Source organism: Gavia stellata, chromosome 10 (assembly GCF_030936135.1).
Source record: "Gavia stellata isolate bGavSte3 chromosome 10, bGavSte3.hap2, whole genome shotgun sequence".
In the NCBI taxonomy this organism is placed as follows: Eukaryota; Metazoa; Chordata; class Aves; order Gaviiformes; family Gaviidae; genus Gavia; species Gavia stellata.
The window spans coordinates 11,901,485-11,928,920 of record NC_082603.1 but is presented as its reverse complement, the minus strand read 5'-3'; the positions used below and the strand labels follow the sequence as shown (position 1 = coordinate 11,928,920).

At 38.7% G+C, this 27,436-nt stretch overlaps 1 protein-coding gene across 1 annotated transcript in view; it reads right to left on the bottom strand.

Annotated features, from left to right (window-relative positions):
• Nucleotides 1-27,436, bottom strand: part of NR5A2 (nuclear receptor subfamily 5 group A member 2) — an 81,789-nt gene that overhangs the window by 28,140 nt on the left and 26,213 nt on the right. Inside the window, exon 4 of the mRNA XM_059821935.1 lies at nucleotides 12,448-12,567. Within this exon, the coding sequence (XP_059677918.1) occupies nucleotides 12,448-12,567 (120 nt within the window). The remainder of the gene's footprint in view (nucleotides 1-12,447; nucleotides 12,568-27,436) is intronic.

Below are 27,436 nucleotides of genomic sequence, written 5' to 3'. Positions count from 1 at the left end.
AGACCTGTAAGATCATCAAGTCCAACCATCAACATATTAAAAAAGGTAATGTTCACAAGCAAAGTATACTTAAAGCCTGTCATAGTTGACACATCCCTGGGCGGTCCTTGAATCTTGGGCAACCTCCCCACTGCTTGCACGCTGAAACTTTTCTGGCTGATGCCAGTCCCATTAAGGGGATGCTTCCATGCAGATGGCTGTACCAGCCTCTGCCACTCTGAAGATGTGCGCTGTTAACTTTTGCATGCTTTGTCACGAGATGGTGACCAGTGGAGAAATGCTCTGGTACTGCAGCCTACGGGAATGCTGTGATGTGAAGGTGAAGCACAGGGGCTGGGGCCGGGGTGAGCTTCCTCTGAGACAGGGCTGGCGGCTGTGAGACCGGGCAGCTCCAGTGCAGCGACAGCAGCGTGGAGCAGGGTGTAGCTGGTGTATTGGGAACTGGGGTGATCTGAGCAACTGCTTCAGTTGAAAAGCCTTCATCTCAGCCCTGTTTTCATCAGTATGTTACATATCCCATACAAGTGCCACAGTCCCATGAAAATGGCCAGGTGTGTTGCTTGCTCTTGTGTTGAACTGCTCCTGGATAACTGGCTGAGGTCTAAATGGGTTATTGATGCATTTAAAAAAGTTATTTTCTTGCCTGGCTGTTCTAATATTAAAAACACCTTTCTCTTTTAGGAGCCTCCATAACAACAGGGAAATTGCTAACCATACTTCACATAAGCACACGTAAGTGAAGTCTGGCTCTAAACTATGACTAAGCAACAATGGTAAGTGCACACTTTGGGTTAATGATGTGTTTAAAGGTATCAGTGCTCTAATCCCATCTTTAAGGTCTCCCATAATGAAGTAGTTAATAAAGAATGGCCAGGTATCATCAGAGGAAAGAGACCAATGCTGCAAAATTTTGTTTTTCCAGGCACTGATCCCTTAAAATCTGTTTTTTTAATAACTGTTAAGGAACATGTATTTTGAAATACGTTTTTTTGATTTTAAAACTGTTAAATTGATTTTGCTCAAGTATAAACAACAGTAAAGCAAGAAAAAAACTGGAAGACCTTAAACCTGACAAAATTTCAGCCAGGAAAGATAGATAGATGATTGAAAGGAACTAAAAATGACTTCTCCTAGTGATGACCTTAATATAACCAATAGGTTACTGACTTTTAATAAGACATTTTATTTATACATACTCTTAGTGCTCCCAAGACATTGATTGAAGGGAACTGTACTAGAAAAATGAAGTCACACTTTTTGTATGGATGTTAAGAATAACACTGCTCCAACTCCATAAAGCATTTAAAGTTGTGCTTATGTTTCAATTAAGTCAATGGATTATGCTGAAGTATCCTGTGAGGTAGGTTTTATTGCTCTCTTTTACACTTGGGAAAACTGGAGTAGTGACATTAAATCACTTACTCAAGGCCAAAGAAATCTGTGACAAAACTAGGATCTAGTCTTTGGAAATCCCAGCCAAACCATCTTTCATAAACTAGTTTCTAGTTCATCTGTTATTTCTCTCTCTCTCTCTATGTATATATATACACACACACACATACATATTTCTTTATATATAAGTATATAAAGAAAGTAACATACCTCAAATACTTTTTACTCGAAGAGCAGTTTAGTATAGTGACATGATTCAACTACTGCATATTGAGAAACTGGTCACATATAAATATCAACTTTCGCAATTTAATTTCCCTTTTGTAATTGTCGGGGGAAAAAAAAGCTCAAAATCCCTTACTGAGGTTCCAGTTTGTGGGGGAAATATGCTGTTCACTTCATAATAAGAAGTTAAGATGTCTGGATGTCAAGAATATCAGTGGCCTTAGTGCAGCGATTATGCCATAATGGAAAAACCCAGTAGATACCTGGATCTCCCACCATCCCTCTACTGGAGAGCTCTCAGGCAACCTGCTACTCTTTCAGGTGCATTTAATATTTGCAGCACCAGCAAATTTGTCTGGGAAGCAAGTCCTCATCTGCCACTCACCAAGAGCAGGCTGTATTAAATTTTTATATTTATTGACATTTCATTACCATAATTGACTGCAGTTGGTTCTCTGGTAGAAGGCACAGGGCTGCCTCCTAAGCAGGAGAATTGGTCCCTTGAGTAGGATTTGCAATTAAAAACAACGAAGAATGGATTTTTTTTTTTTTATTGTGTAAATATGATGAGTTGAATTTTCGGCTTTAACTAGAGAATACTGGGTGTGCAGCAGGCTTTTTTCAAGAGTGAGCAAAATTATGAGTCAGTGGAAAGACGACCCCCAAAGGTGTCAATCAGTTTATACAAAATCAACTGTGCATGAAAAAGCCTCCGTTAATGTCTGTTCTGAAAAAGTGGCTACATTAAAGAGTATGCTGTCTTGCTTGCTTGGTCCTGTATGCAGATATTGATACTAAAAGGTGTATTAATTCTTTTACCTTCCAATTTGTGATTAAAAATGCTTTTAAAAGGCAAAGATCAGAACAGCCTGACCTTGAGCAAAATGCTTAATTGCATGCATAAGTCTTAGCATTTACTTTATATTTTACCATTAATGTCATTCGGTAAAATCAAATCCACAATTGAAATAAATTATTCTTGCATCCCAATTAATAGTATTACGTTTCATAGTTGGTTTTGACGTTGAAGATGGCATGTTGACTGACAAAACCAGAAGCTTTGGTGAAACTTCCACATTACCTAATTCAGAAGTAAAATGTTGGGAATAAAGTTACGAATGCGCAGACAAATGGAGGTGTGAATTCCTCATGTACCAGTACACAGTGCTATCTTGCATGTTGAATATAGTAACGATGACGAAGTAGTGATAGAGTCTTAATTGGGTTAGCCTGGTACCAAAGCAATGCAGACAGAACAGCACTGAATAGTTTACACTGCTGCTTGTTGTTGCTGTTCTGGTGCTTAAACAGGCATGTTTAAGGTTCGTATGGACATCTCTATGTATGCTATACTGCAGGCTGTGCTGTAGTATACCATTTGCTAACTGAAGTGCCTAAATCTAAAATTAGATACTTAAAACTTCTGCTCTGCTGCCACCTAACTTTGTGCTTAAAGTCCACACACCTCTGTCTTCCACCAGCCCTTTGCATGTCAGACTACCTCTAGGCATGGCCAGGACTACCCAAGCGGTAAGTAACTGTGTGTCCAGCTCATGCTACAGCTCTTTTTAGATTCATGGACTACGAGGCTTTCACCTACCTAAGGCAGCAAAAATACCAAAGATGGGATTTGGTAGAAGGCCAGTGGCTGGAGTGACCAAGATATGGGAAATCTGGGGTCAAAACTCCAATCCAAAGAGTGCATGAAATAAGACTATAGCCTGGCAATTGGGGCATCTTTCTGAAAGTGAGAAATATCAAGTTTCTTCAGGTATATCTGGCACATCTTGTGGATATCTTCTGATCATGAGTATTGGGCAGAAAACAGGGGGACCTTTGGCTTGGTTTGGAGAAGAAGGGTTTGCTTAGTGCTTAGCTCTAGGAGGGAACTTCCAGCTGGGAATCCCAAGTAGAAAAATGTGCATAAGTCCCTTGGACAGGCAGCATTCACGTCATATCTTTCTCCTCAGCATTTCTCAAGGTTACCTCTTACAGTTACCAGCTAGTTCGCTGCTGGCCTTCCCTGCTCCCTGTGTCGCAGAGGTAAGGGCTGGGCGGATGAGGCTGCAGGCTCTGCGAGAGGGCAGGGCAGTACAGAGGCACTACAGCCAAGGAAAAGAAATAAAACAGCTGATAGTATTAGTGAGAGGGTCATAACTTAAATGGGACTGCAGAAAGACACAGCAATACTGCGTATTTTTCTAAATCCTTTCTTGATACAGTTGAGAGTGACTTAAAAGTCCAAATCCCTTTAATGTCAGTAAAAGCAAGTTAGGCCAGTGCTGAATGTTTATGGTAATTCTACTTTAAAACAATATATCACAGTAAAGTACTTGGAGTTCAGCAGCATTTAGATATTCAGCTATCAAATAATTTCTCAACTGATAAACAGAGAGGTAAGAGAGATGGAAGTGACTGATTCGGCAGGTTTTTTCTCACGTGAAGGTCTCATTTAACACAGTGAAATATTGTTCAAGGCAGAACAAAAGACAAACCTTTTTTACAACATGAAACTGTACCCTGGGCTAAATAAATGCTGAGGCTGAAGGCCAGAAATGCAGGGAGCACTTGTGCTTTTTTGTTTTGCAAATGATTTATCATGGTAATGAATGATTCTTGAAGCCAAATCCCTGGTTTCCCTGGGCTCAGATGGAAACTTTCTGGTGGAGTCAGGTGGTAGCCTCTGGTATCGACTCCTCTCTATGCCCGCAAAATGGGACCTAACATTTAATGGTGGAATCAGGTTCCTTCCTTCTAAAATTAAATGGCGTTTGATTTGTAGGATATGACAGTGGGGTCATATGGCATGTGGAAATGCTGTGTGGAACTGTACCATCCATTTTCAATGCATCAGCAAGCTTGCAACAGTCTCCAGAATATAGGATTAAAGTGATTTTACTTGTTGATGGCTGTTACCAGGTACTGACTATCACTGAATGACATTCCTTTCAGTTAGAACAGGAATTGTGCAAGCAAGGAATAAAGCCCCTGCTGTGGCTGGATACAGTACCTGTATAATGAACAAATGTTCTAGCAGACTAAGGTAGTTCAAGTTAGTGAAAAATTGATTTCATATTTAATTCAACAAGTTAGATCACTGTGTGTTTGGGGCACAAAGGCAAAGGAGGCAGTGGGTGCAGCAAAGGGACCATCCCGCTCTTCATGCTCTGCTCCGTGCAACCCTGGCCAGGGCAGCTGGTTGCTGCTGATGGGGGACGGCTCCCCCACCGCTCCCTCCTCGGTTACAGACTGCACTGAAAGCCTGGGGAGTGGCCAGCAATAATCTGCCTTGGATTTTGAAGTCCTGACCCTGCTGAGAGCCTGTAAGTTGACTCTAGTGTATGGCTATGTGGGTGGATAAGCCTTTCTCTCAGAAGGATGCGTTCAGCACAGTATATAGCAAGCAAGTTAATTTACTATCACAACCATAATTACTCTTCCACTGTTTCCTGAAATATATATTTCAGTGGCAACTATGGTGGTTATTAAACTCATTTTGAGCTTTTCATATAATTAATACTTTCATTAAAAACATTTAAAGCAGTATTTGTGTTACATTTCTAAGCAAATGAATATGGAAAAAACACTTTGAAGAGGCACCTACCTACAAAAATTGAGGAGGACTCAGCATGGACAAAAACAGCAGATATACTTATATCAGGTTTGGATAGATTAATTAAAGTTGTGATGACTTATACAGCATAAGATGCTTGTCATTTTAACATGATACACAATAATAGAAGATAATGAATTAAGTTGCCAGTGGACCTTTCCCCTAGGATGATGTTATTGTGCTTGCTAATTAGCTATAATATGCAAAGAGTAACACTCCAAAATAATGAATTTACTTTGTCTAACTTAGTTTCAGAAAAACTAGTACATCAAAACCAGAAAAATTCTATGCCCTGTAGTTGATTATATATAGATTAATTTATAGTAGATATATTTACGTTATAAAACACATAATAATAAAAGTATTGTTAAGTTTCATGCACATAGCTATTTTAATCAGTACCATTAAATTTTCCACTCTAGTAATGGTGACTATTAGGTTCTTCAAATTATTTGTATGAAGACGTTAAAGTAATGTGCAGAACATAGCTAACCTAGAGTACAATGGAATCCATTTCTTTACCACAGTGTTGCAATGCACTTTGTGTTTTTTATATAGAGATGAGATGATACAGAATCACTGCTGAGTCTGAATATGCATAAACTTCATCGGAAGACAGACCGTCACTGGAAATTTTTTGTGAATGTTTAGGTAACATCACAAGGGCTGTGCTAGCTCAGACTGTTTCTTCAGGAGCTTTTAACCATGTAAGTTCATTTCCCCTTATTACCTTCATGTCTTACACAAATTTCTACTCTACTGTTTTAAAACCTTTCCCATCCATGGAATACGATGTGCTCACTTTGAATCCCGTCAGTATCACTACTCTGATAGGCAGTTGTGACAAACTGAAGTGGTGCTTTCTTCTTTGAGTTGGGTCTCTGAACAACTTGTCTCTCATATTGGGCAAGCTTAAAATCAAATATGAGACTTTACATGAATTTATATGGAGAAATTAGTTCACTAGTATGGGACTTGTATGGAAGACTAGCAGCCTTGAAGAAATGGTGCCAGATTCCAGGCAAACAGCTTTTGTTCTCTTTATGGGAGCAATGTGTACAGAATACAAAAGAAATGTGTTTCCTATGAACACAACAGAATTACTATGTGGGAAATGGAACAGTTCTGGCGTGCAAGGATTCATATTGGGTGCCCTCTCCATGGCTTTTTACTGGAACTGGAATTTTAGACTTAAAACCATAGTGCTATGATGGTTTCATGATAACATAGCAAAGCAAATGTAAATTGGGATCAGCTTGTTCACAGGTGTGTCCATAGCTACTTGGAAAGCTCAAAGCATTTAATGAATAATTGGACAAACCTGAACTGGGCACTTCTTGATTATAACTGAATTTTGATGTGTTTTACCTAGTTTAACTGAGAACATCTAGCTCAGCCCCAAAAAACAGCTAGCATAGTATCTTCATAAGGCGTGAGGCACTTCTAACAACTAGCACAACCTTGTTGTCTTCTCCTTTAGGCAGAAACCACTAGGGTGAGGAACTGTGCAAGCTTGTATATAAGAGAACAAATACTACACTGAACAGCAACATAATGATTGCTTGACCTCATTTGTATACAACTTGAATCAAATCCTGTGTTTGTCTGCCTATGTAAGGACTTCTAGATTTGACCCCCAAATGCCAATACCTCTTTTCTGTCAGCTACAACTATGAAGACACATTGAGTGCAACCACAACTCTAATGGGAAAAAAAAAAAAAAAGAAAAAAAAGGCTAATTTCCAAGAACATAAGAAGTAATAGTTTTCCATTAGATATTCATTAGCTTTCTATACCTATGACTAGTGTATGTATTTTTGGTCATTTCTTAGGATGAACAAAAAAGCCTGTTTCCTTATCTACTTTTTTTGCAAGCTCCTTTCTCTTGTCCTTCAGAGACACTCCTTCCTCTAACACTCTTGTAACTTTTTGTGCAACAGTGATACTTCTGCAAGGGTGATCTTCTTTGTGATACAGTAATCTGTAGCCCACAGGTTGAAAGTTCAGCTGCCCCTTGAGAACCTTTTCAGTGGCAAGGTGATCTTTCCTTGAACTTGCAAGTCTGTTCCCTAGACAAAGAGATTCTCCAAAGGCCTCAGCAAATACAGCTACATAGGGATAGTAGAAGCCTTCTTTGCAAGAGAGTAAATCTAACAGAGATTACATTGCCACAGAAAATTCCCCAGGCCACACATTACCACCTTTCAATAAGGTACAGCTGAAAGATCTACAAAATATCCCATCCAGGGAGAAGTTCAAGCCACAAAATTCTGATCTAAATTGAAGTTAGATTTTTGATTTGCTTCAAAACACAACACTCTCAAGGTCTTGGTTATCTCTCATGCTCTTCTCTGGTGCTATGCTTTAGAATAGAAATCCGGGTGGAAAGATGTATTTGTGTGATGACTTTAACTAAATCAGTAGTTTCAACAATCTCAAAAAAGTCTGAGATTTAGGCACATTTTTGGATGGTCTTTTTAATCTGAAAGGCTTTGACCAAACTCAGCAGAGGGAAGATTTGGCAACAATGAATAGAGCGTAGGTATGAACAAAATGAGCAGCTTGCGTCTGGGCAGCCGAAGCTACAATTCACGTGTTGTGTGACTGCTGCATGAAAACGTATGAACAATGATATTCTGTACAGAGCTTTAGTATCTACTCGGTGTGTGCTGGATCTTGGGAGCTGGCAGTGTGTTGCTGGTGTAGAAGATACAAAAGGAAAGTGTTCAAATTGGAGGAATTAGAGTTCCATAATTAGAAATGGTCTGTTAAAATTACATGCCACATGGCAAGCCAATGAAACCTGGCGTGTGGAGACCATATTGGCAATGATTTACAATTAACCACCACATTGCAAATCACTCCTTAGCTGTTTTCTATTATGAAATTTGGAGAGTTGTAAAATGCATTTGTGCTACTTTATTTCCTTTTGAAATGGTAATTGCTACTGCTGAGGGGCAGTACTTAGTGCAGAAAACAAAGTGTGCAGCATAGGGAGGAACTAATTTCTGAGGAACTGTTAAGGAATTGTAATGATCTGAAAAAAGTGCTTTCTTGAAACACATACACACAAAAGAGCTTCATTTATGAAACTCCAACCAAATAAATAACAAAATAAAATAAAACATAGTCTTTTTTGTGCAGGGGCCAATGCTTACTACTTTGTTGCTGACTGCACTTTTTTCCCATCAAAGTGGGAACAGTGGATTGACACTGGGTAAAACTCATAAGCCAATGGCTTGAGGGAAATGCAGATGTATGGAAATGTTATAGGAAAACCCTAAGGTAACGGGTTTTGAGCCAACGCATTTGAAAATTATCGAGTGTACTTCTAACTACTAGCCCATTTTAGATATCTAGTATAGAACTGACCGTGGTATGGCCCTGGGGAGCTGGATGAAGCTTGACTTTTGTGTCTGAGGAACAGAGGCTGTGCAGCCTAAGTGGAGAAAGTAGGTATGTTCTAATTAAGTGGTGGTAAGTTCCCCCCTTACAGCTTCCCCCTTGATTGTGATTGTAAAAAGGACTGTGTTTATGAGTAGCTTTTATGGAAGGATATATTAAGGAAAGCAAGGAGTGAGGCTTCTGAGGTCTTAAATTTGCTAACTTGTGACAATAATCATGATCTCCCAGGTAATAAAGTAGGCTATCTAGCTCAGGTCCTCAGTTTAAAGTTAATATCTTTGAAAGCCAGATGATTGACTGTAATTTTGCTCATAGTGCTTTGCTGGTAGCAGTAAATAAAAACATCTACAGCACTTTTCATCAGAAGTGTCAGAGCGCTTTTCACGCCTTAATTAATTTTTATGAGATGGTGGCATGGTTATTTCCCTTTCTTTACTGGAGAAACTGAAAGGATCAGGGCAGCAACCAGAAAGTATGCAGCAACCAGAAAGTATGCAGCATTTAGTGCAGTAGTAAAGACTCATAATGCCTGGGTCTAGAAGTGTGGCTTTCCAGAATTATTTTACAGTTAAAACAGAAGAGACAGACACAGTCATAATTGTCCCTTCATAAATACATTTGAACTGGTGTTGTGTCATAGAACGACAACAGATTTGAGTTGATGCTGCCAAGATGGTCCATCTTGACACTTAGGAAAAGAAGCAGTTGTATGGGATCAGCTTGGCTAAACAAGTAACTCACAATGGAGCTACAATGCAAAAAGGCAGTATACAGCAGCTGAAGCCAGGAATGGCTCAGAACAAGTAATTTAGAAGCACTGTTCAGGCATGTAGAGATGATGTTAAAAAAGCCAGTGTTCAGCTAGAGTTGAGACTTACAAGGGATGTCAAATGGCTAGTTAGGGGACGAACAAGGAAAATGTAGGACTGCTGCTGGATTCAGCTGGTGATTTAGTGGCAGCAAACACAGACCAGGCTGAAGTACTCAGTGCCGCCTTTGCCTCAGTCTTTACTAACAAGGTCTCCCAGGTTCTGTGCTTTGCAGCAGGGCTCAAGGAAGAGGAGAGTGACCAGCATCGGGTATAAGTTGAAAAAAAGAGATTTAGACCAGAACTAAGGAAAAACTTTCTCCCCATGAAGATGGTCAGGCAGTGGTGCTGGCTGGGCAGGGAGGTTGTGCAGTTTCCATCCTTGGGGGTTTTCAAAGCCCAACTGGACAAAGCCCTGAGAAGCCTGGTTTGAGCAGGGGGTTGGATTAGAGACACCTTAAAATCCCTTCCAGCCTGGATTATTCTGTGATTTTAAGATTTTTGGCTCTGGCAATTCTAGATATTTTAAACCTTCTGCTTAACTCACCCAGCTTTGTCCATCAAATAAAAGAGGTTGTTCAATGACTTATTTTCACCCATGAAAATAATTTAAATAGATGATGTTTTAAAGTAAATGCTTTTGAATGAAAAATTGCATACAACTCACGTACTGGCATGGTAGTGGCATTTCTGCAATACCTCAACTACCAGCGGCCTTTCTGTGAGCACGCGTGCCATGCACAGCCCAGCGAGAGCAGGCGCGGCCAGTGCAGCTGTACCCACTCCTGTAAGCAATCTGGCTTTTAATCTAGGATGACAGTCACCAGAGCTGAATGAGATCAGGACAATACAGTGGCATTACGCATAGATTTCAGACTCGTTCCAGTTTCAAAAACAGCAGCCAGGGACTGCATATTTACTTCAGGTCTGGTGTCTCCCTGTTTCTCAAGGAGAATCTGTGGTGCATACATGGGGGTATGTTCTCCAGCCATTAGCAAACATGAAACACGAAGGAGTCCATCCATAAGGAAAGTGTTCTTGGTTGCTGTTCTTGTAATATGGCTCCTTGCTCTCCAAGCAGCCTAAGTGTGAAGAAGAATGTATGGAAGATGATGGGAGACTCGGTGGGTGCTTGCACCAACTTCAAAATGACAAATTTTGGCATAGGAAAGTGAAATTGTCTTGAAAGGAGGAAGTATTAAGCCTGTTTGACAAACCTGGGGCAAAAATGGATGCAATCAGTTCAATTTAGCCAGGTTTTAATTTAGTTAGAGGCTGTAATTCTGCCTGGAAATAGACAACTTCCAAAATCAGCTGATGATTTGCAAGCAGTACATTTAATAAGCATTCTGCTACCTGTTTTCCAACAGTGATGAAATGCTCTGCTTTGCCTTGAGATCATGTACAGATCTTTTGCAAGAAAAGATAAAAGTGGCTAATGAGGTAAGAATTATTACTGTGGAAAAATGGGGACAATGGCTAGAATTTAAGGGTATTTAGATGTCTCTAATGATTTCAGTGGGACTTAGGTACTCAGTACCTTTAAAAACTAGCTAATCACATAATGAATGAGACACTAATTTAGCAGTTCTCTCAGGAACAGAAAACTGACAATATTCTCATAGCTTTATAAACAAAGGAAAAAGTGTGGTAAATAAAATAATTGCAGGTACAATTGTCCATGTTTTGCAGATGATGAAATGGAAAGGGGATCAGTCATTTTCTCAATAGCACCTATATAAATCAAGATTAATGAAACTAATTTTTGCTCATATAATTAGGGAGTACAACTTTATCTCAGATAGGTTAGTGACTTTCCACAAAGGTGCAGGAGTCAGTTCCATAGCTAGAATTTGAATTTGTCCACTTCTTTTCTTGGACAAGTTGATCACTTCTACCTTCCACTTCACACCATTTAATCATAAATGCAAACAGTTATTTCTCCTTCTGATTCTTACAAACACTTGTTCTTAGTGTTAAGAAATGGCTACAGTTTTAAAAAAATAACTAAAGCTGTAAGCAGATTGCACAACATGGAGACACAAATGATGTATCTTAGAAAAAGGAGCTCTTTCCCATGTGTGTATAAATTGAGGCAGTTCAGTTTGCAGCTACTTAAATACCAGTGGGCCATCGTTTGTTTTCACTTTGAATCAGGAACATAATGTACAAGCATACTTTGCTTCTCTTTGATACTGTAATTTTTTTTTTCTGTTAAAACCAGAATAAGAATCTTAGGAATAAGGTTCTTATTTTACTGTCAAGTTCTTTGTGCTTTGGAAAGAATGAGGGAGACAAAACTTTCTATTTCCTTTGGGTTTTCTCACATTTTTCCTAATATTTGCCGTATTATTGCTCTTGCATTTTGGGAGATCTATGCGTCCGACACCTGAAGAAAATTAACCCTTGGAAAGCTGTGCAGAAACTGCAGGATGCATGCCCTGAGACAGCTCCTGAGACAATACCTGCATTTATAGCCTATGGACTGAATAATTTTCCTGGGATTAGATGTCTCAGCTGCCCAGTTTCTCACACATGCACATACTTCTCTAAAAGCAAGATATTTCTGAAGTAGTAGCTGCAGCTTCTCTAGGTTTCTGACCCAGCTAGTGATTCTTTTGAGTAAACCACAATTCTGAAGGGAAAATAAGCTATAATTGCTTAGACCTAAAGCATCAGGTTTTGGAGTTTTGTTGTTGTTGCTGTCAGAAACCATTTTAGCCCCAAGGAAATACAACTTCTCGAGAAACACTTCTCATCTGCTATTTTTCAATCACTGAAGTATACAAGTATATTTGAAAAGCAAAGAGCTTATGATTATATCTGCTTTTATAAGTTTAACTGTAATCAGCAGACTAGGAACAGAGTGCACAAGTCATTTTATCTACATTATTTGTGGAGAATCTCTGAGAACACAGGAGTGCTTCTGACCTAGTTAAACTCCTGCTATTTTGAAAATGATTATTAAAAAGCCATCAATACTTCTCTGAGCCCACATACTCACTTGTTGCCCGGTAACCAGGAGGATAGAGCCTTCTTTCCCATGTACCACTTGCCGGTAAATGTGATCTAGAATTAAGAGTTCACTCCAGCAGTTCTGAAGCAACTTCATTTGGTCATCAACCTGTAAAGCAAACATGAACATTGGTGGTATCACTCTTGGAACTAAGTCACACTATGGAGTCAGTCCTTCTTCAAGCATCTGGTTAACGTCATGAGAACAGAAGTGCTATCAGAAATTATTCATCCACAAAATTGCTATTCTCAGCTGAATAAATAGGGCATTGCTGAAACCCTTATCCATAAAATTTATAGAATATTTACTACTGATTACATTCTAGGAAAGCAGAATTACAGCATTGTTATGCAAAATAATAATAATAATAATAATAGTATATTTATGAAATGGTCATGGAAATGGGATATTATTTTTACCCAAAACAAGACTAGCAGAAATAATACTGGTGTGAACATTCCCATACTCCCCATCCTTGAACCTCATCTTCTGGAAATAGTAAGGAATCTGCAGATTGAAGAGCATTATTGCTGCAACATGCCCAACTCAGAGATAGGTCCCTTGCAAAGGAAAAAGTGAAGAGAGAGGTAAACACTCTTTCTAAGAATGGTTGTGGTACTATGAAAAAAGAAGAAAACTTCTTCGTAAACAGAAGCTGAGCAGCTTCAGGTGTCAGCGGTGGGACAAGAAAGGGCTGTGCACAAGGCAGTAGTGATCAGTGAGACATATCACTGACTGCATTTGGTAATAGAAGGAACATACCGAGTGCTCAGCACAAGCAACCTACATTAAGTTTTTGTGCAATGTTATTTGGAATGTACATATTACAGGACAACAAAGTGTATCACTGAACTGACTCCTATTGCAACTGGATTGCATTCAGTTTTATCCACTTTAAAGACTGAAAAATAATTAAGATTTCCATGGAAACAGGAGGAAAAAATTCACAAATTAGTGGAAGGCAGACTATGAATTTAAGTCATGGTAAGCATCAATATCCTCTGGACCTGTTCTTACTGAACCTGCATAGGTAGCAATTGCTGAACAGATTAAAAATGCTATAAATTAGGAGAAGTAAAAAAGAAATTAGCAAAGAGAATATTTAAAGTGGAGAAATGCCTAGAATTTCTGAGACATGGAACTATTAAAACTGTTTTTCAGGGTTTCTAATTTCAATCGCTTTAGAACTAGATTTCATAATGCACGGGGAACTGCATTATAAGGAGCAATCTTGCACGAACTTAATTAGATAGTGCAATAGATATTTTCACATTTTATCAGCTATGACCTAATGAATTTTTGAACTTTATTCTTTCAAGCTTGTTTTCTGGTTGTGTGGTAGAGAAGGAAGTAATGTTTGTTACTAAGAGATTTTTGTAGTGTCACCTGTGAAAGTTACCTAGTATTGTCTTCCTCTTTCCATTCACTTGCCATATATCTCAGACTTTAACATCTTAAACATCAAAGTCTCTGTTTGCCTGCTTCATTCATCTTAACTTCCCTTCTCCCCACTCACAGTCTTCTTCCAACTGTTCTTGTCCCAGTTTCTCCCCCTTAGGTATCTGTCTCAAATTATTCTCTCTTGCTGGACTGTGCAAGCAAATGAAATCAGGAGGGAAAGCGAGCAGATTTGCACAAAGCCAGTGGGGAGAAAAGGGCAGAAGAACCCTTGTGCAGCAGATCACATTCTCCCCCACAGCCTGCACTAGGGCCCTCAGTTCTTGCTTTTGCCTGCTCCATGTCTGCAGCAGGTATCTGTGCTGGAAAACTGCACAACTCATTCCCTCCACTACTGCTTTACCTAGAGGATGGATGATGCAATTTTCGTGGGCTTTTGTTTTGGTTTGGTTTTTTAAATTTTATTTTTATCCCCCCCCCCTTTAAAAAACAACCACCAAACAAACAAAAAACAAAAACTGTATCCAAATATCTGTGCCAAAATAATATCTTAAGGTTGCAAAATCAAGCACTGCAGAATTAGTTAATCCTCATATTAAGATTGTCCTATTAATATTTTATCTTCAATCTGCGTTTCTGTTATAATGGATTTTAATGCATAGACACAAAAGGGCTGAATTAATATTGTGCAAACACTCTTAGTTCCGATGTTTCAAATGTTTTGCATGCTTTGGCTTTCCAGTATTAAGAACAATCTTTTATCACAGTTGCTGTTCTGCCTACAGTCACAGATAATACATGTATGCTCAGATAACTCCTGTAAGCTACAGATCCATTGGCAATAGAGATGGAGGAAAGAAAGAGGTGTGGACTTTGTAGATGGATATATTACTAAGTCAAAGTAAAACTAGTGCTATCACAAACTCAGCCTTGCTCCGTCCCTATGCTGTCTGTGCCCATGATAATTCATTTCTGTTCAGATCACAGAGCAAGGCTGATTCTGTATTAGAGATCTATTCCTCTGCCCACAACATGTATTTGGCTACAAAACCATTTCAGCCAAGTGACTTGTTAGCTCAAGAGAGGACAGTAAATTACCACATTGATACATTCCGTACAAAAACTTGGGCCAGGTTTAAAATAAGGTATTATTTGAAGAAAATGTTTGAAATTTACAGATTCTAGTACTCTTGCTATTTACATGAAACTGTTTTGTGATCATTTTCTCTTTGGTACAACAAGGTGTTAAAAAAAATCAAATAAATCATGCTAACATGATAATTTCATCCAAAATTAGCATTTCACGCAAAGCTATCACAGCTTACACCTGAGTGAAACGAACTGCGAGACAGTTTAAACATTCAGCATCCATGTCATAACAACTAATATCTGAATAAGAGATCAAGCATTTGATTATATTATAAATGACATATTTCCAGCTAACCCATCTGTCTCAGTCACAGCCTTTTGAAAACAAACTGCACTTTACAGGTCTGGCTTTCTGAAGGCCCCAACAGCAGCTAGTCTGGAATCAAAGCTTACCTCCCAAGCTTTATCGTATCATTACTGAGCCAATGCTGTGAGAACAGTATGAGATGGCAAAATCACAAAAAAAAAATGTTTTGCACATAGTCTGTTCCTGCTGTTCTACAAGACTCATAAAACTAGCAACAGCGAACATCTGCTAGTCGTTCACAAAATGTGCTCCTCCGTATTCACTGTATATTAACCAGTGAAAGCCTATAAAATGGATAGCATAAAAAGCACAATACACATCCGAAACACAGTATTGCCTTCAGTAGACTATTGGATCCAGCTGCTTTTGCCATTTTAAGAAAGCTGGTAGGACAGCAGAATGCTTCCCAGTTTGCACTAGGAAGAAGCAGAGATGACTTTAAGGAGGTTCATGGATTACTAAAATGTAGGGTAAGTGATCAATTCCAGCCCACCTCTGAAAGGCATGTAGATGAGGAAAAACACATACTTTATCTCTGCTAATGCATACGAAATGAAAAATAGAAAACAACATAGAACACATTGAACTAAAATGGTAACACATCACTTCTTATGTTAGAATGAGCTGGTAAACTTTGACGTGTGTAACTTCAGCCAGAACGCAAACACTTTCGTATTTCCGTGGCATGTCAATAAATGAGTTGCAGAAGCATATTATTTGGCAAAACAAAAAAACCAGCCTTTCACCAAAGCAAGTATGTGTCTTAAACTGATCCTGAATGCAAAGAGGCTTAAGTTTTGGTGGCCAAAGTGAAGCATGAGTCCTGAAAAGGAATGTCCTCTGCAGAAAAAGCACCTTGTGGACTTCAGTCTTCTGACTCCGAAGCCAAAGCATGCTAGTCCACCATTAACAGGGCAAAGCAGGAGAAAAGATAAGATTCTGTCACCAAGATAACAGCTCTGGTCTGGGACTTCCCTATAATCAACATCATTTTCAATCATGGTGTACATTGAATTAGAAACAAGCTTATAAACTTGTACTGCTGGATAAACTTTGAGGTTTTCCAGCTTGTGGAGATCTTTAAGAGTATTATCAATGCTTTAACAACAACAAGAAAAAAAGTGTCCTTTGTCCCTACGACTGGGAATGCTTATATATAAAAATTGAACATCATACGGCCAACGACTGGCTACTGCAAGAACGCTCCCGAAATTTGCAGCTGCTCCCTGCCATAACAGAACATTGACACAAGGATAATGTAACCCATGTCTTCCCTAAGCAAGTTGTCAAATGAGATACCCATTTCACAGCTACCCAGCCTTAAGCAAAAGCATGAGTGAATACTGTGCCCAGACGGTTAAATGTAGGTCTTCTCTGGCCAGTGGCATTCAGATGATGACACACCAGTGGGGATAGCATAACTGGAAATTGTTGCTGAAGAAATGGCTTTTAAGGAAAGATGTGCAGGAAGCTAGAGGAGGGTGTGTGACTCAAAAGAAATAGGAGATCATTTCCAGCACGCAGGGTGGCATGAAAGAGTAATAATGTTATGAGTATGAAAGGAATAAAACATCACATTTGTAAAACTGCTGCTAAGTGACAAGGGAAGCAAGGAGACTGCTTAGGAGGAGGCTTTCAAGGAGGGGAATGGGGAGGCAGTGCTGTGAGAAGGGAAGCTGGATGTCAGATAAAACCTTGAAGGTGAGGATGATGAGATTGTATGAGATGCAGACTTAAAGCGTTTGTGTCACAGTAAGTGATCTGCTGGGGCAGAGAAGGAGCAAGTACTTTGTGTTGGAGAAGTAGAGGATGGCAGTTGTTGCCAGCACAGGCAGAAGTCCCAGAGGTGAAAGTGGACATGTGCATTGTCTACTCTCTCAAACAGCAGGGATACAAAGGTGGAGCAAGGGATAGCTTTCTGATAGCATTAATACATGGCAATAGGTAAATCCTATTTCCTATACCTAAATCCTGTTTACCTATGCTTACAGTGAGGACAAGGAAGTGTGTCAGAATTTGGAGTCATCCATAACAGTATCTCATGCTGTTTGGACTACTTGTAGCATATTCCCTAAGTCATAAGCTGGAAGACAAATGATCATTGCCACAACCACCCAGCACCGTCCCACTATGCTGCCTACTAACTACCAAGCAAGCCAGAATAAACTAACATAAGAGCATAACTCATTATGCAAAAAAGGTCTCCCAGCATCTGGAATGTTAATAGGTAAACAGGTAGAGATGGTGAATGAGACACTGCGCAGTCAGTTTGCCTGTACGATATCCACTGACAGGTGTTTTGCGTACAGGCAGATGACAGGATGCAATGCACTGTATTCTGATAAGGTTTTAAGATTTTGTCCTTCCTGTGTTGACCTGGAAAAATATCTTCAGTGACTTCATGGTAGAAATGTGCACAGTATCAGTATTAATTGACAATATTTCAGTATTGTGACCTCTGTGAAAGAAACCTTTGGTGCTCGCTCTCCTTCTCCCTCGCCCCAATAGGGAATCACTACTTGCACAGCCTATTTGCTGCAGCACTAAGGAAGGGCTGGCTGCAGCCTGCGTGCTCCCCTTGTTGTCCCAGCCTTTGGCCATCCCAGCTCTTCTCAGTAAAGCACCAGAGCAGAACTGCTGTATGGCTGGGTCGGGCGGAGTTCATGTGTCTTGGGATAGGAATGGATGAAGGTGGGTCACAGTGCAGTGGGAGAGTCTATGCCCCAAGCGTGGGAGGGTCACTGTGCTCCCTACATTAGCTTACTCTTCAATTTCAATACAAAATAGTGTTCCCCATTTAAAACTAAAAAAATCAGATTTGTGAGAAGAGAGAGACAAAGAGATGTGTCCCCTCCACCAAGTCCATTGGCCTTTTTTCCCGGGGGTTTAATAGAACCGTGGATCCTGGTGGAACTGTGACACTTTGTGTCCACTATGAAAGATTCATGTGGTATTGCTTATCTGCACAGTGAACTTCATACTGTTAGGTACCTGAATACAGGTCTGAACACAGAATTCCCTAGTGGCATGCCTGAGTTCCTCCACTTGCAGCTGGAATTATAAGGTGACTTTAAATCACTTTTCTGAGTTCTCTGCTAACAAGGATTAGAAAACAGGCATGCATGATAATACCTTTAGACAAAACTATTAGTTTGTTTAACTCATCTTACCAATATAATGCAAGCCACGTAGGGTATTTCCAGGAGTGGAGGAAATAGACTCTCAATTTGAAATGTAAAGGTCTAATCCTGAGCACTGTGATGACACCCTGTCTCTTGGCAGGAGAAAAAGGTGGTCTGGGGTTGGGGATGGGAGTGTCACATTTTTCTGCTAAACCCCAGACTCCCACTCAGCCGGGCCCTGAGCTTTTGGTACGGGACGCAGAGGAAGTTTGTCAGGCTTGTTGAGGCCTCTGTTCACATTGCAATACATAATCATGCATTATCAATTGTAGTTAAAGGAAGGACTTATCTCAGAAATGCTGGTTACTCATCTGAAAAACTGTTTGTGCTGATGTTATAGATGAGGAAGGCTAGTGCAACACAAGAGTAGTATTGTTGTAGAGTGTATGCTTCCCACAGCGCAGAGTGTTAATCATTATAAACTTTCGTTTTCTCTGAAGAAGAACATTGAAATTGCCACACAGTAAAATGAAGAATAATGTGTATGCTTTGCTGAAATGCACCTTAATCTTATCAAAACTACACTGTGTCTTTCTTTTGGGAAAGTGTTTCACAATATTTAGCATACTGTAACCAACAACTACAGATTTATTACAATTTTTCTTCTGAAGAGGTTTTCTCAGCCTGACACTTGATGAATTACCTGTTAAAAGTTTCGGGGTCATGGTTTTTTTGTGTTGCTCTAAGTTAAATATTTTCCTTCTTATTATTGCTGCAGATTCAGTTAAGCAATGCACTCAACTTTTACCCAGTCTGCACCTGCCTTTATGAGAAGTTGGAGAATCCTTTTTCATCTCTTTTCATTTGCGTCAACTTGCACTATAGCTTTGGGCTTTTCTGCTACTAAAAATTTAAAAGGGTATCTAATGATTAAAAAAAAAAAAGATGATTGAAATTTGTGTGATAAAACCGTGTTGGATTCAGCTGAATTGTTTTTACTTATGCTTCTAAAAGGGAATGCCAATATAGAAATAACATGAAGCATTCATCTCATAATGCCACTTTTGAATTCTATGGCCATTGAATAGCCATTTCCTAGTGAATATCAAGTGATTAAACATCTGTCTGAATTGTTCAGCCTGAAGCATACAGGTTCAAGGGATGGTTGAACTTTCTTTCAAATGTAGTTTGTAGAGATCACTCACAAGTCGTTGCAGACATATAACTTGAGTTGTTACTCCATTTTCTTATGCTATAGTGAAGCAAATCGCCCCAAATCAACGTTTTATAAGACAAGTGCACTCCAGAGGCTAATTTTTACTCCTGAATGCATGCATGATTTCCAAATTGTTACATAGGTAGAGAAGGATTTGGACTCTCCAGATGGGTCGCTGCTAACAGTGGGAAACCTCCTGTGCAAGGTTGCTGTCAAAAAGCAGCACATAACACCAATGTGGTTTTAAAAGTAAATGCACATAACTTTCAGAATCAGTGAATGCCCTAATAAAATGTGATTACTACCTATAACCTCAGTAATAAAATGCTACAAAGGTCAAGAAAAAAATAATATTAACTATGATTGTTCCAGCTCTTTACTAGAAACCTATGTGCTATATAAAATTTCCAGGTAAAGGTAGGGAGTCATCTTTACAAGCCCATGTTGGGTTACACGACTGTCCTGTTGCTGTCTAGCTCTAGTGTGAAGTGAGTATGAAATCTGCCCAAGTTTGGTAGCATTTTACATTTTTTCATGATTTAAAAATGAAAGGAAATACAGAAATACTTCAGTGTGTGCCTTTTCCTGCTCCTCTACAGCATGTAAAGAGGCTGTTATAAAGGTGCAATTATACTTGGTGTGTGCCTGCACGTGTGTGTGTGTGTATATATACTTCTTCCTTCAATAATTTCTGAATCCATCAGTCAATGTTAGCTTATTTCAACAGGGAGTTCGCCTATCCAAGACTTTAAGTTCCTATATGCCTTGTGTGAATCAGTGTCCAGATACAGGAAAGTAACTGCTGGGTACCATGCTGAAAGAAAGGCTAATATGCTCACCCTTTATTCAACAGCAGAGAACTGAAAGAGGGGAAGAGAGGATTAAAATGCTTCATTAACTCCCTGCTCGTGGAACCATTAGTATTTGGACTATCAAGCCACTTTCCAGTTTTTTAAAGGACACAGATAAGGAACTTATAGCACAAAGCAACATTATACCATGCTGTTACCTGTCCAAAATGTGTAGCAGTGAATACGCGGTGCCCATGCTCTGAATGGTGCATGGTGTTTCCTACTTAGCAAATGCACACAGGGAGAGTGATGGCTTTGCAACAGCTTCTCCCCTTGCATGCCCTTGGACAGCTATGTGTAAAATCACTGTGAAAGAGGGTATCAAAGCAGCAGTGACCAGCCATTTCCCAGTTTCAGTGCTAATCTTCCATTGAGTCAAAATACTTTAGTAAAAAGCAGCCTTGAGCATCAGTTCACACTCATCCCATTTTCTTGCAGGAATATAACACAAGGTGTGTAAGTCTAGGGGCCTCAGATTGCTGAAGGGAGTATGGGCAAGCAGCAGATGGTGATCCAACTAAAGAATAAGACCTCTCTTCTTTTATGGATCTTTGGACTCTATTTAGAGAGTATTCCTCTCTATTAAGGAGAAGAAAAATGACAAATCTGAGTTCTTCAAACATCAGATGAAAGGGCTCTTATAATAAACTTTGTGTGTGTGTATATATATATATTACATAGTGCATCAAATGCAACATATAACTCTCCTATTTTTTCTCCTTTTCCTCACATTTATCTCTGTGCAAACTGCATGAAAATGACTTAGTATTTCACAGTCAGCATTATTTCTGATGAATTATATATGTGTTTTTCTTAGTTTCTTTTTTGGGTGCTTGCTTTTTTTTAAACTGAAAATAAGAAAAGGATTTCTTTTTAGTTCCAACTGAAAATTTTGCTTACAACGCAGTGTTTCTTCCCTGTCAAAGTGAATGCAAAGATAAGGAAAGAGGAAAAGTGGTTCTTCTCAGCTTCTGTTTCACAGGGTGAAGAAGGAGGTGCCTTCTTCAGGACTGGATCCATGGAACTGACCTTCAAAATCCTACTCCTCTGAGTGTCTCTACTGATGTTAGTACAGCATAAGTTTATGCATAGTTGGGTCTAAAATTTTTAAAAAAAATAGATAATGCTATGTAGTTTGTGTAGCAATTTTGGTACTAAAGATGTTTTGTTCCCTTTAATTACTCTGGAAATACACCTGTTTTTTCTGATGTCAACAAACTAACTGCAAAAATGTGCTAGCCCATATTCTTAACTCTTAACTTGCATGAACTTAAGTCCTTTGACTTCCGCATAAACAAAATCAGAACGTGGCCCACTCGAATCATCGTTAGCCTTGTGGGTCTGATATGCTTTTTAGGATGCACAATGATCTCCTCCAGGGAATCAGAAGACAAGACTGAGCCTCGTAAATTTTATGGTACTGCTGGTGAATTTATTCTCAATATATTGAATCAGCAGTTTCATTCTGTTGTACAGCAGCCTTTGATTAAAGTCTCTGTGGTCTTCTCCAAGTCACACATATTTTAGTATTATCTGAAAGGTTTTCTAATATGTAATGTTCCTTTCCTGTCTGATGATTTATTGGATAGATTATGATTTTGTTTTTCTTACGGCTACCCCATTTTTTCAGCTGACATTTATTCTAAGAGTCTATAGGTAAACTTTACCTCCTACATTAGCTTTTATTTGTAAAATTTCTTAGAAAACAGCAACATCAAATTTCAACAGAGATCAATACAACAATATCAATACAGGGTGGACTGTTAAAAACAAAGTCCTAGTAAGAACTAAATTTATTTTCCACAAAATAAATATTCTATTAAAACTCAATCAACTAAGTATAATATGGAAAATATTTTTAACTTGTGACACAAGAGACATGCTAATTTCAGAAAGACTCTTTAATATGGTAACAGGCAGGCAGAGTAATCTCTCAACACACTTATGGTCCTGTTCTTTCAAGTGCTGCATGCCCCAGAACACTGTTTTTTGCATACATTAACACAAGAGTTACTTAAATTGGCTCTTGTTTAAATCACACTATGTGGTTACTCTTCTGTTTAATAGTGTTTGCATTTATTTCCAGTACAGCTATTCAAGGGGGTGTGGAGTATGGGAAAAGGGCAAGCCGTAAGAGAAGTATAACCTTGCTCTTTTAACAGGTGACACATACAAAGGTTGGTTTGTGCACACAGCGTGGGACTGTATTCAGTCATACCAATGGGAATATGCAAATAATCTTCTGATGTCATGACTAAAAAGGAGTTAGTTTAACATTACAGGAGTGTAAATGAGAGAAGAATAATTGTCCAGGTCAAGTATTACTGATACCCAGGGTTGGACACTGATAAACCACATGAAGAATCTAATACATTGGATGTTCTATACCATTTCTAGTTATTATCAAATCAGCAGTTTTGTATTTTAAATGTTCTTTATCTTTTGATTGCACAGCATTGCAATCTTTTTCAGAAATTAAAATATGTTGTTTTGTATTTTAATAGTCCTCTTAATACTTTTGACAAAAATCCAACTACGTAAGGGCAGATATTTCCTTCTGCCCATACTTGAATCACTGAAACATATGGATATGAAGTCTCAAGACTGGGAGCTATGGTGTGGTAAACAGGACAGAAAGTCATCTGTAATACACCTTTGGCAAGAGAGGCTGGCGTTACCGTAAAACACTGCACTTGCCATACAAATGTATTCCACTGTGTTTTCCTCTGTTTTGCAATAGAACAGTCAAAAAAAGCCACAGCAAAAGCAGTAAGAAATCATGAGAAACAGTATCTTCAGTCAAGATGTGAAAAGAGATGGTATACTGATGAAATACAGAAAAAATACAGCAAGGTTGTCTTACATCTCAAGGGCTGCAGCAGTAACAGTAAGTCACTGGGGCAGAGATTAAATGAGAAAGAAGACCCAATGATAAGGGAGAAAATGAAAGAAAATTCAGCATTATGAATGGGAATTGTCATGTATTAAACCAGTATCCATCTGACCTGATAGAAAAAGTTGCTTAAAAACACCACTAAAGGAAGCTGAAGTTATACAAGAAGGTTGTGGAGAACTAGTGAGAACCAGTGATGCATGATCCAACGAGCTACTGTACATGGGAGTGATCCAAAAGACTTAGTACTTCTCTTACATCTTAAAAGCATTGCAGGAGGCTCTTAGCATGAAGCTACTACCGTCTAGCTAAATCCTTTTGACTGTAAACATCATCTTCAAAAAAATTAGCTCCTTTCCTGACAAAGTCAAGTGTAAAAGAGCAGACAGAGCCACACTATTAAAAATCACAGGAAGTGATTGAATGAATGTTTAACGAATAGGCAAGTGTGTATTAAAATGTTTTTTCCATTTATCCTTTCATTTGGCTTTGTTTCATTTATTCCCACTTCCTGTTTCCTGTATTCTAATTTGGAAATCTCTGAAATACCATTAAAATAAGGTTGTCACAACTCTGCCCAGGTCCCATACAGACATTAGCACTGCAGTTAGGATTAATATTAATGTTTAAAAATATCCTTGAAGAAACCGTTTTTATTTGGGCTGCTTGTTATGTTGGTGAGAGGAACTTTTGCAATATAAACCACAGAATGAGCAGGAACCTTACAAGTAAAAATGACTGGACTGTGACACAGCTCAGCCAGCTTCTGACTTTCTCTGCTGTCACAGCTGGACACAGGTATCAAAATTTTGAGTCTCTAAATTGGGTTCCTACATGTCTGTATGCAATAGAAGATTAGCTGTGAGTTTAGGAAAAAGGGAGATTAGCTGTGAGTTTAAGAAAAAGGGAGACAGTCTGTACATCTAATTTATTAGTTTTTTCTTAGCTCATTTCTGAATGACAGCCGGGGCGATGAACAACAATATCAGGTTGCTCTGAGTACTTCCCATTCACCCACGAGTGCGCCATACACCACAACTGTGGGAGCTGTTTTAATCAGACTGGCAGAAACTCAGTCAATGGCCAAGAGCTTGTAATGAAATGGCAACTTTTTCTTCAAAAAATCATTTTTTGCATAGCTTGTGTTCAAGTGTCTGGCAATCTACTACTAATCTAGGTCTGAGTACCGGTTACTTTGGTTTATAATTAAGTTTAATATGAGATTTTTTTTTAAGATTTACCATGACTAAAATATTATTTTAATATCCAAATATAAGAAGATTTATTGATTAATCCCAGATTTATCCCAGACTTATCAAAGGAAAGTGCATCGTGACTCTGCCTCTAGTAAATTTTTCTGAGGAGTATTAGAATGTTTTTTAATATGCCTTCATAAGTCTATACCAGGGCAATTTTCCTGGTACATAAAATAGCCTGAATGATTTAGAAGTATAAATGAATGCAAGATTATACAAATATTGAGTATCATTTCACTGAGAGGTAATGGATCGAATTCTCTCTTTGTCTCTCTTCGTTTTTTTAACTAATCTGCCTGAGGGTCTCTTTCTTTTAGAATATAAGGTCTTTAGGGAAGGGACTGCCTATTACTATGTTTTTTATGCAGTACCTGTTTATGCTGCCATAAATCTAATAGTAGAAAAGGGTTGCCTGACTGCATGGAGCATACATGAACACTTCTCTGTAAACAAAATTATCTGTCTTTCAATTTAAACTGCCAGCCCCCAAAACAAACCCAGAATGTCCAATTAAATAATACAACAAGATATTATTAGTGAAGCACAGTCTCCTTACATAAATATAAGCATCAGCTTAACAACACCATGAGAATATTTTGCTCAATATTTATTGTACTGTGGCACAACCATATAACCTGACATCCTATGTAACACCACCCTAGGTATGGTATTATACAGTATCCTGAGCTTGGATGGTAGATAAGAAATTATTTCATTATAAATGTCTTTGAGACGGATTCTACAATTCATATGCAGACAGAAATACAAAAATGCCTGGGCTTCAACAAAAGACTTCAAGGAGATGGTCCTTAGTTTTATTGCTTTATATCTGTGAAGGCTCTGATAATGCACACATTTTTTAAGTATAACCTAACATAAGCCAACTTCTAAATTCAGCTTCTGGCGACAGCTCCTTTTATATTTCCTCTTGCATGAGCACACACAGCACCAAAATCCAATCTACTGTGTCAAATATATGCATTTTGCAAATATGTGACTATTTGATAAATGGAGTTGAATCTAGGTTTTTTAGGTTACTTTTAACAACTGAGAGATGTGCATAGTTTATTTTTTAGCTCACATGTTGCATGCAAATTGCCTACAGTGCAATGTGCATATGAAGTTCCCTGAGAAGTCTGAACTAGATTCACTGTGAGTACTTATCCAGAATATGCAATTAAAATGTAATTCATTTCTAGATATAATCAATATTCTGTCATTGCATAAGGGGAATGGACTAGATGACCCATGAAGTCTATTCCTACCCTCATATCTATTATGATTACCTTATATTAGTAAAATTGCTTTTTAAGGTCACTTATATGTGGTGGTTCCCTTTATGCAAATATTTGGTACATTTGGCCATTCATGTGCATTTCTTCATGCTCTGCTTAGAATGGATTCAGTACAGGCAGAGCATCAAATGAAGTGAAAACCTGATATTTTGTTGTAAATAATTCATAAAACAATGTTATGACCTTTATTCCCCATGAGGCATCCACATAATGAGCCACCCAAATGAAGCAGCGAAAACATCCACTTCCCCTGCCATGGGTGTGCCCCTGACAGACTCCTCAGGGTCAGAAACCCATCAATCTCTTTTCACACATGAGCTAATCAATTCAAAGAGGGAAGTGCCAATGAGCTATTAGATCAATATGGTGAAGTATGGAGATTGATCTTATCCCAGAGTGACTACATTAACAGACTCGTCAGTGTGACCTCTGCCCTGCGGCGCACATTATACAGGATTGCAAGTCTGATATCTGAATGAAGACCTCAGGTCATTGCTTTTAATAATCTGCTTTGCTGAAAGAATTAAAAGTAAATCTGTAAAGGGATGACTAATGAAAATATGAAGGGCTTTCTTCTCCTCTAGTCTTGGAATGCTTGCAGAAATCATGCCAGCTTTTCACAGCAACCAGCAACATCGACTGTCTCGCGTAGAAACCTGCTCAGCCATGCCTGGCTATTGGCATTTGAGGTAACACGTATAATAGAACCAATGATATTTTGCTCTCCTGACACAAAAATTAATAAAAGAAACCGAATACAAAATGATAAAAAGTACTAGCTGTGTCAAAATCGATTAAAGTCTTAGGTGAATTACTCCAATTGGTTTACGTGAACTGCCAGATCGAGAGCTATACGGGAGTCCTGGTGGTCTGAATTATTTAGCTGGTGTAAGACGGATCGCAGTAGCTGCCACTGCTGTGAAAGTTGCTCACAATGCTGCCATGTACTGAGCATACTGCCCGCCAGGCAAAATGTTCCCAATACTTGCATCAACTCAAGGTCCAACCCTGGGAGTCTTAGGCTGTTTTCATTTAGGCTAAAGGCCAGCGACTTTGGGGGGAATTGATCTGATCAGAGGAGCCTGGCTTCACAATATTTAGGAGCAATACATGCATACATCCTATAACACTTTCCTGTCCCTTAATCACACCTATGCTGGTGAGTGTCACCAACTTTACAGGAAGTCTGTACCTGAAGTGATCGCAAGTAATACTATAAGCCACCATTTCAGGCCTCTCGATTTGAAGACTAATCTTTTTGATATATAGTTTCAGAGATGCTGAAAAAACATACACTTTGTTGTCTCAGAGCATGATATTAATATTGCTAATATTTTTAAAACCCTGAATCATTTCATTGCAATGAAATATTTATGTATATAACACATTCTAATACTGTATTTTTATTATACCAAACATTTCTATTGTTCATTGTATAATTGAATCAATGAATTAGAAGAAGGTTACTAAAAAAGGATTAATGCATTTTT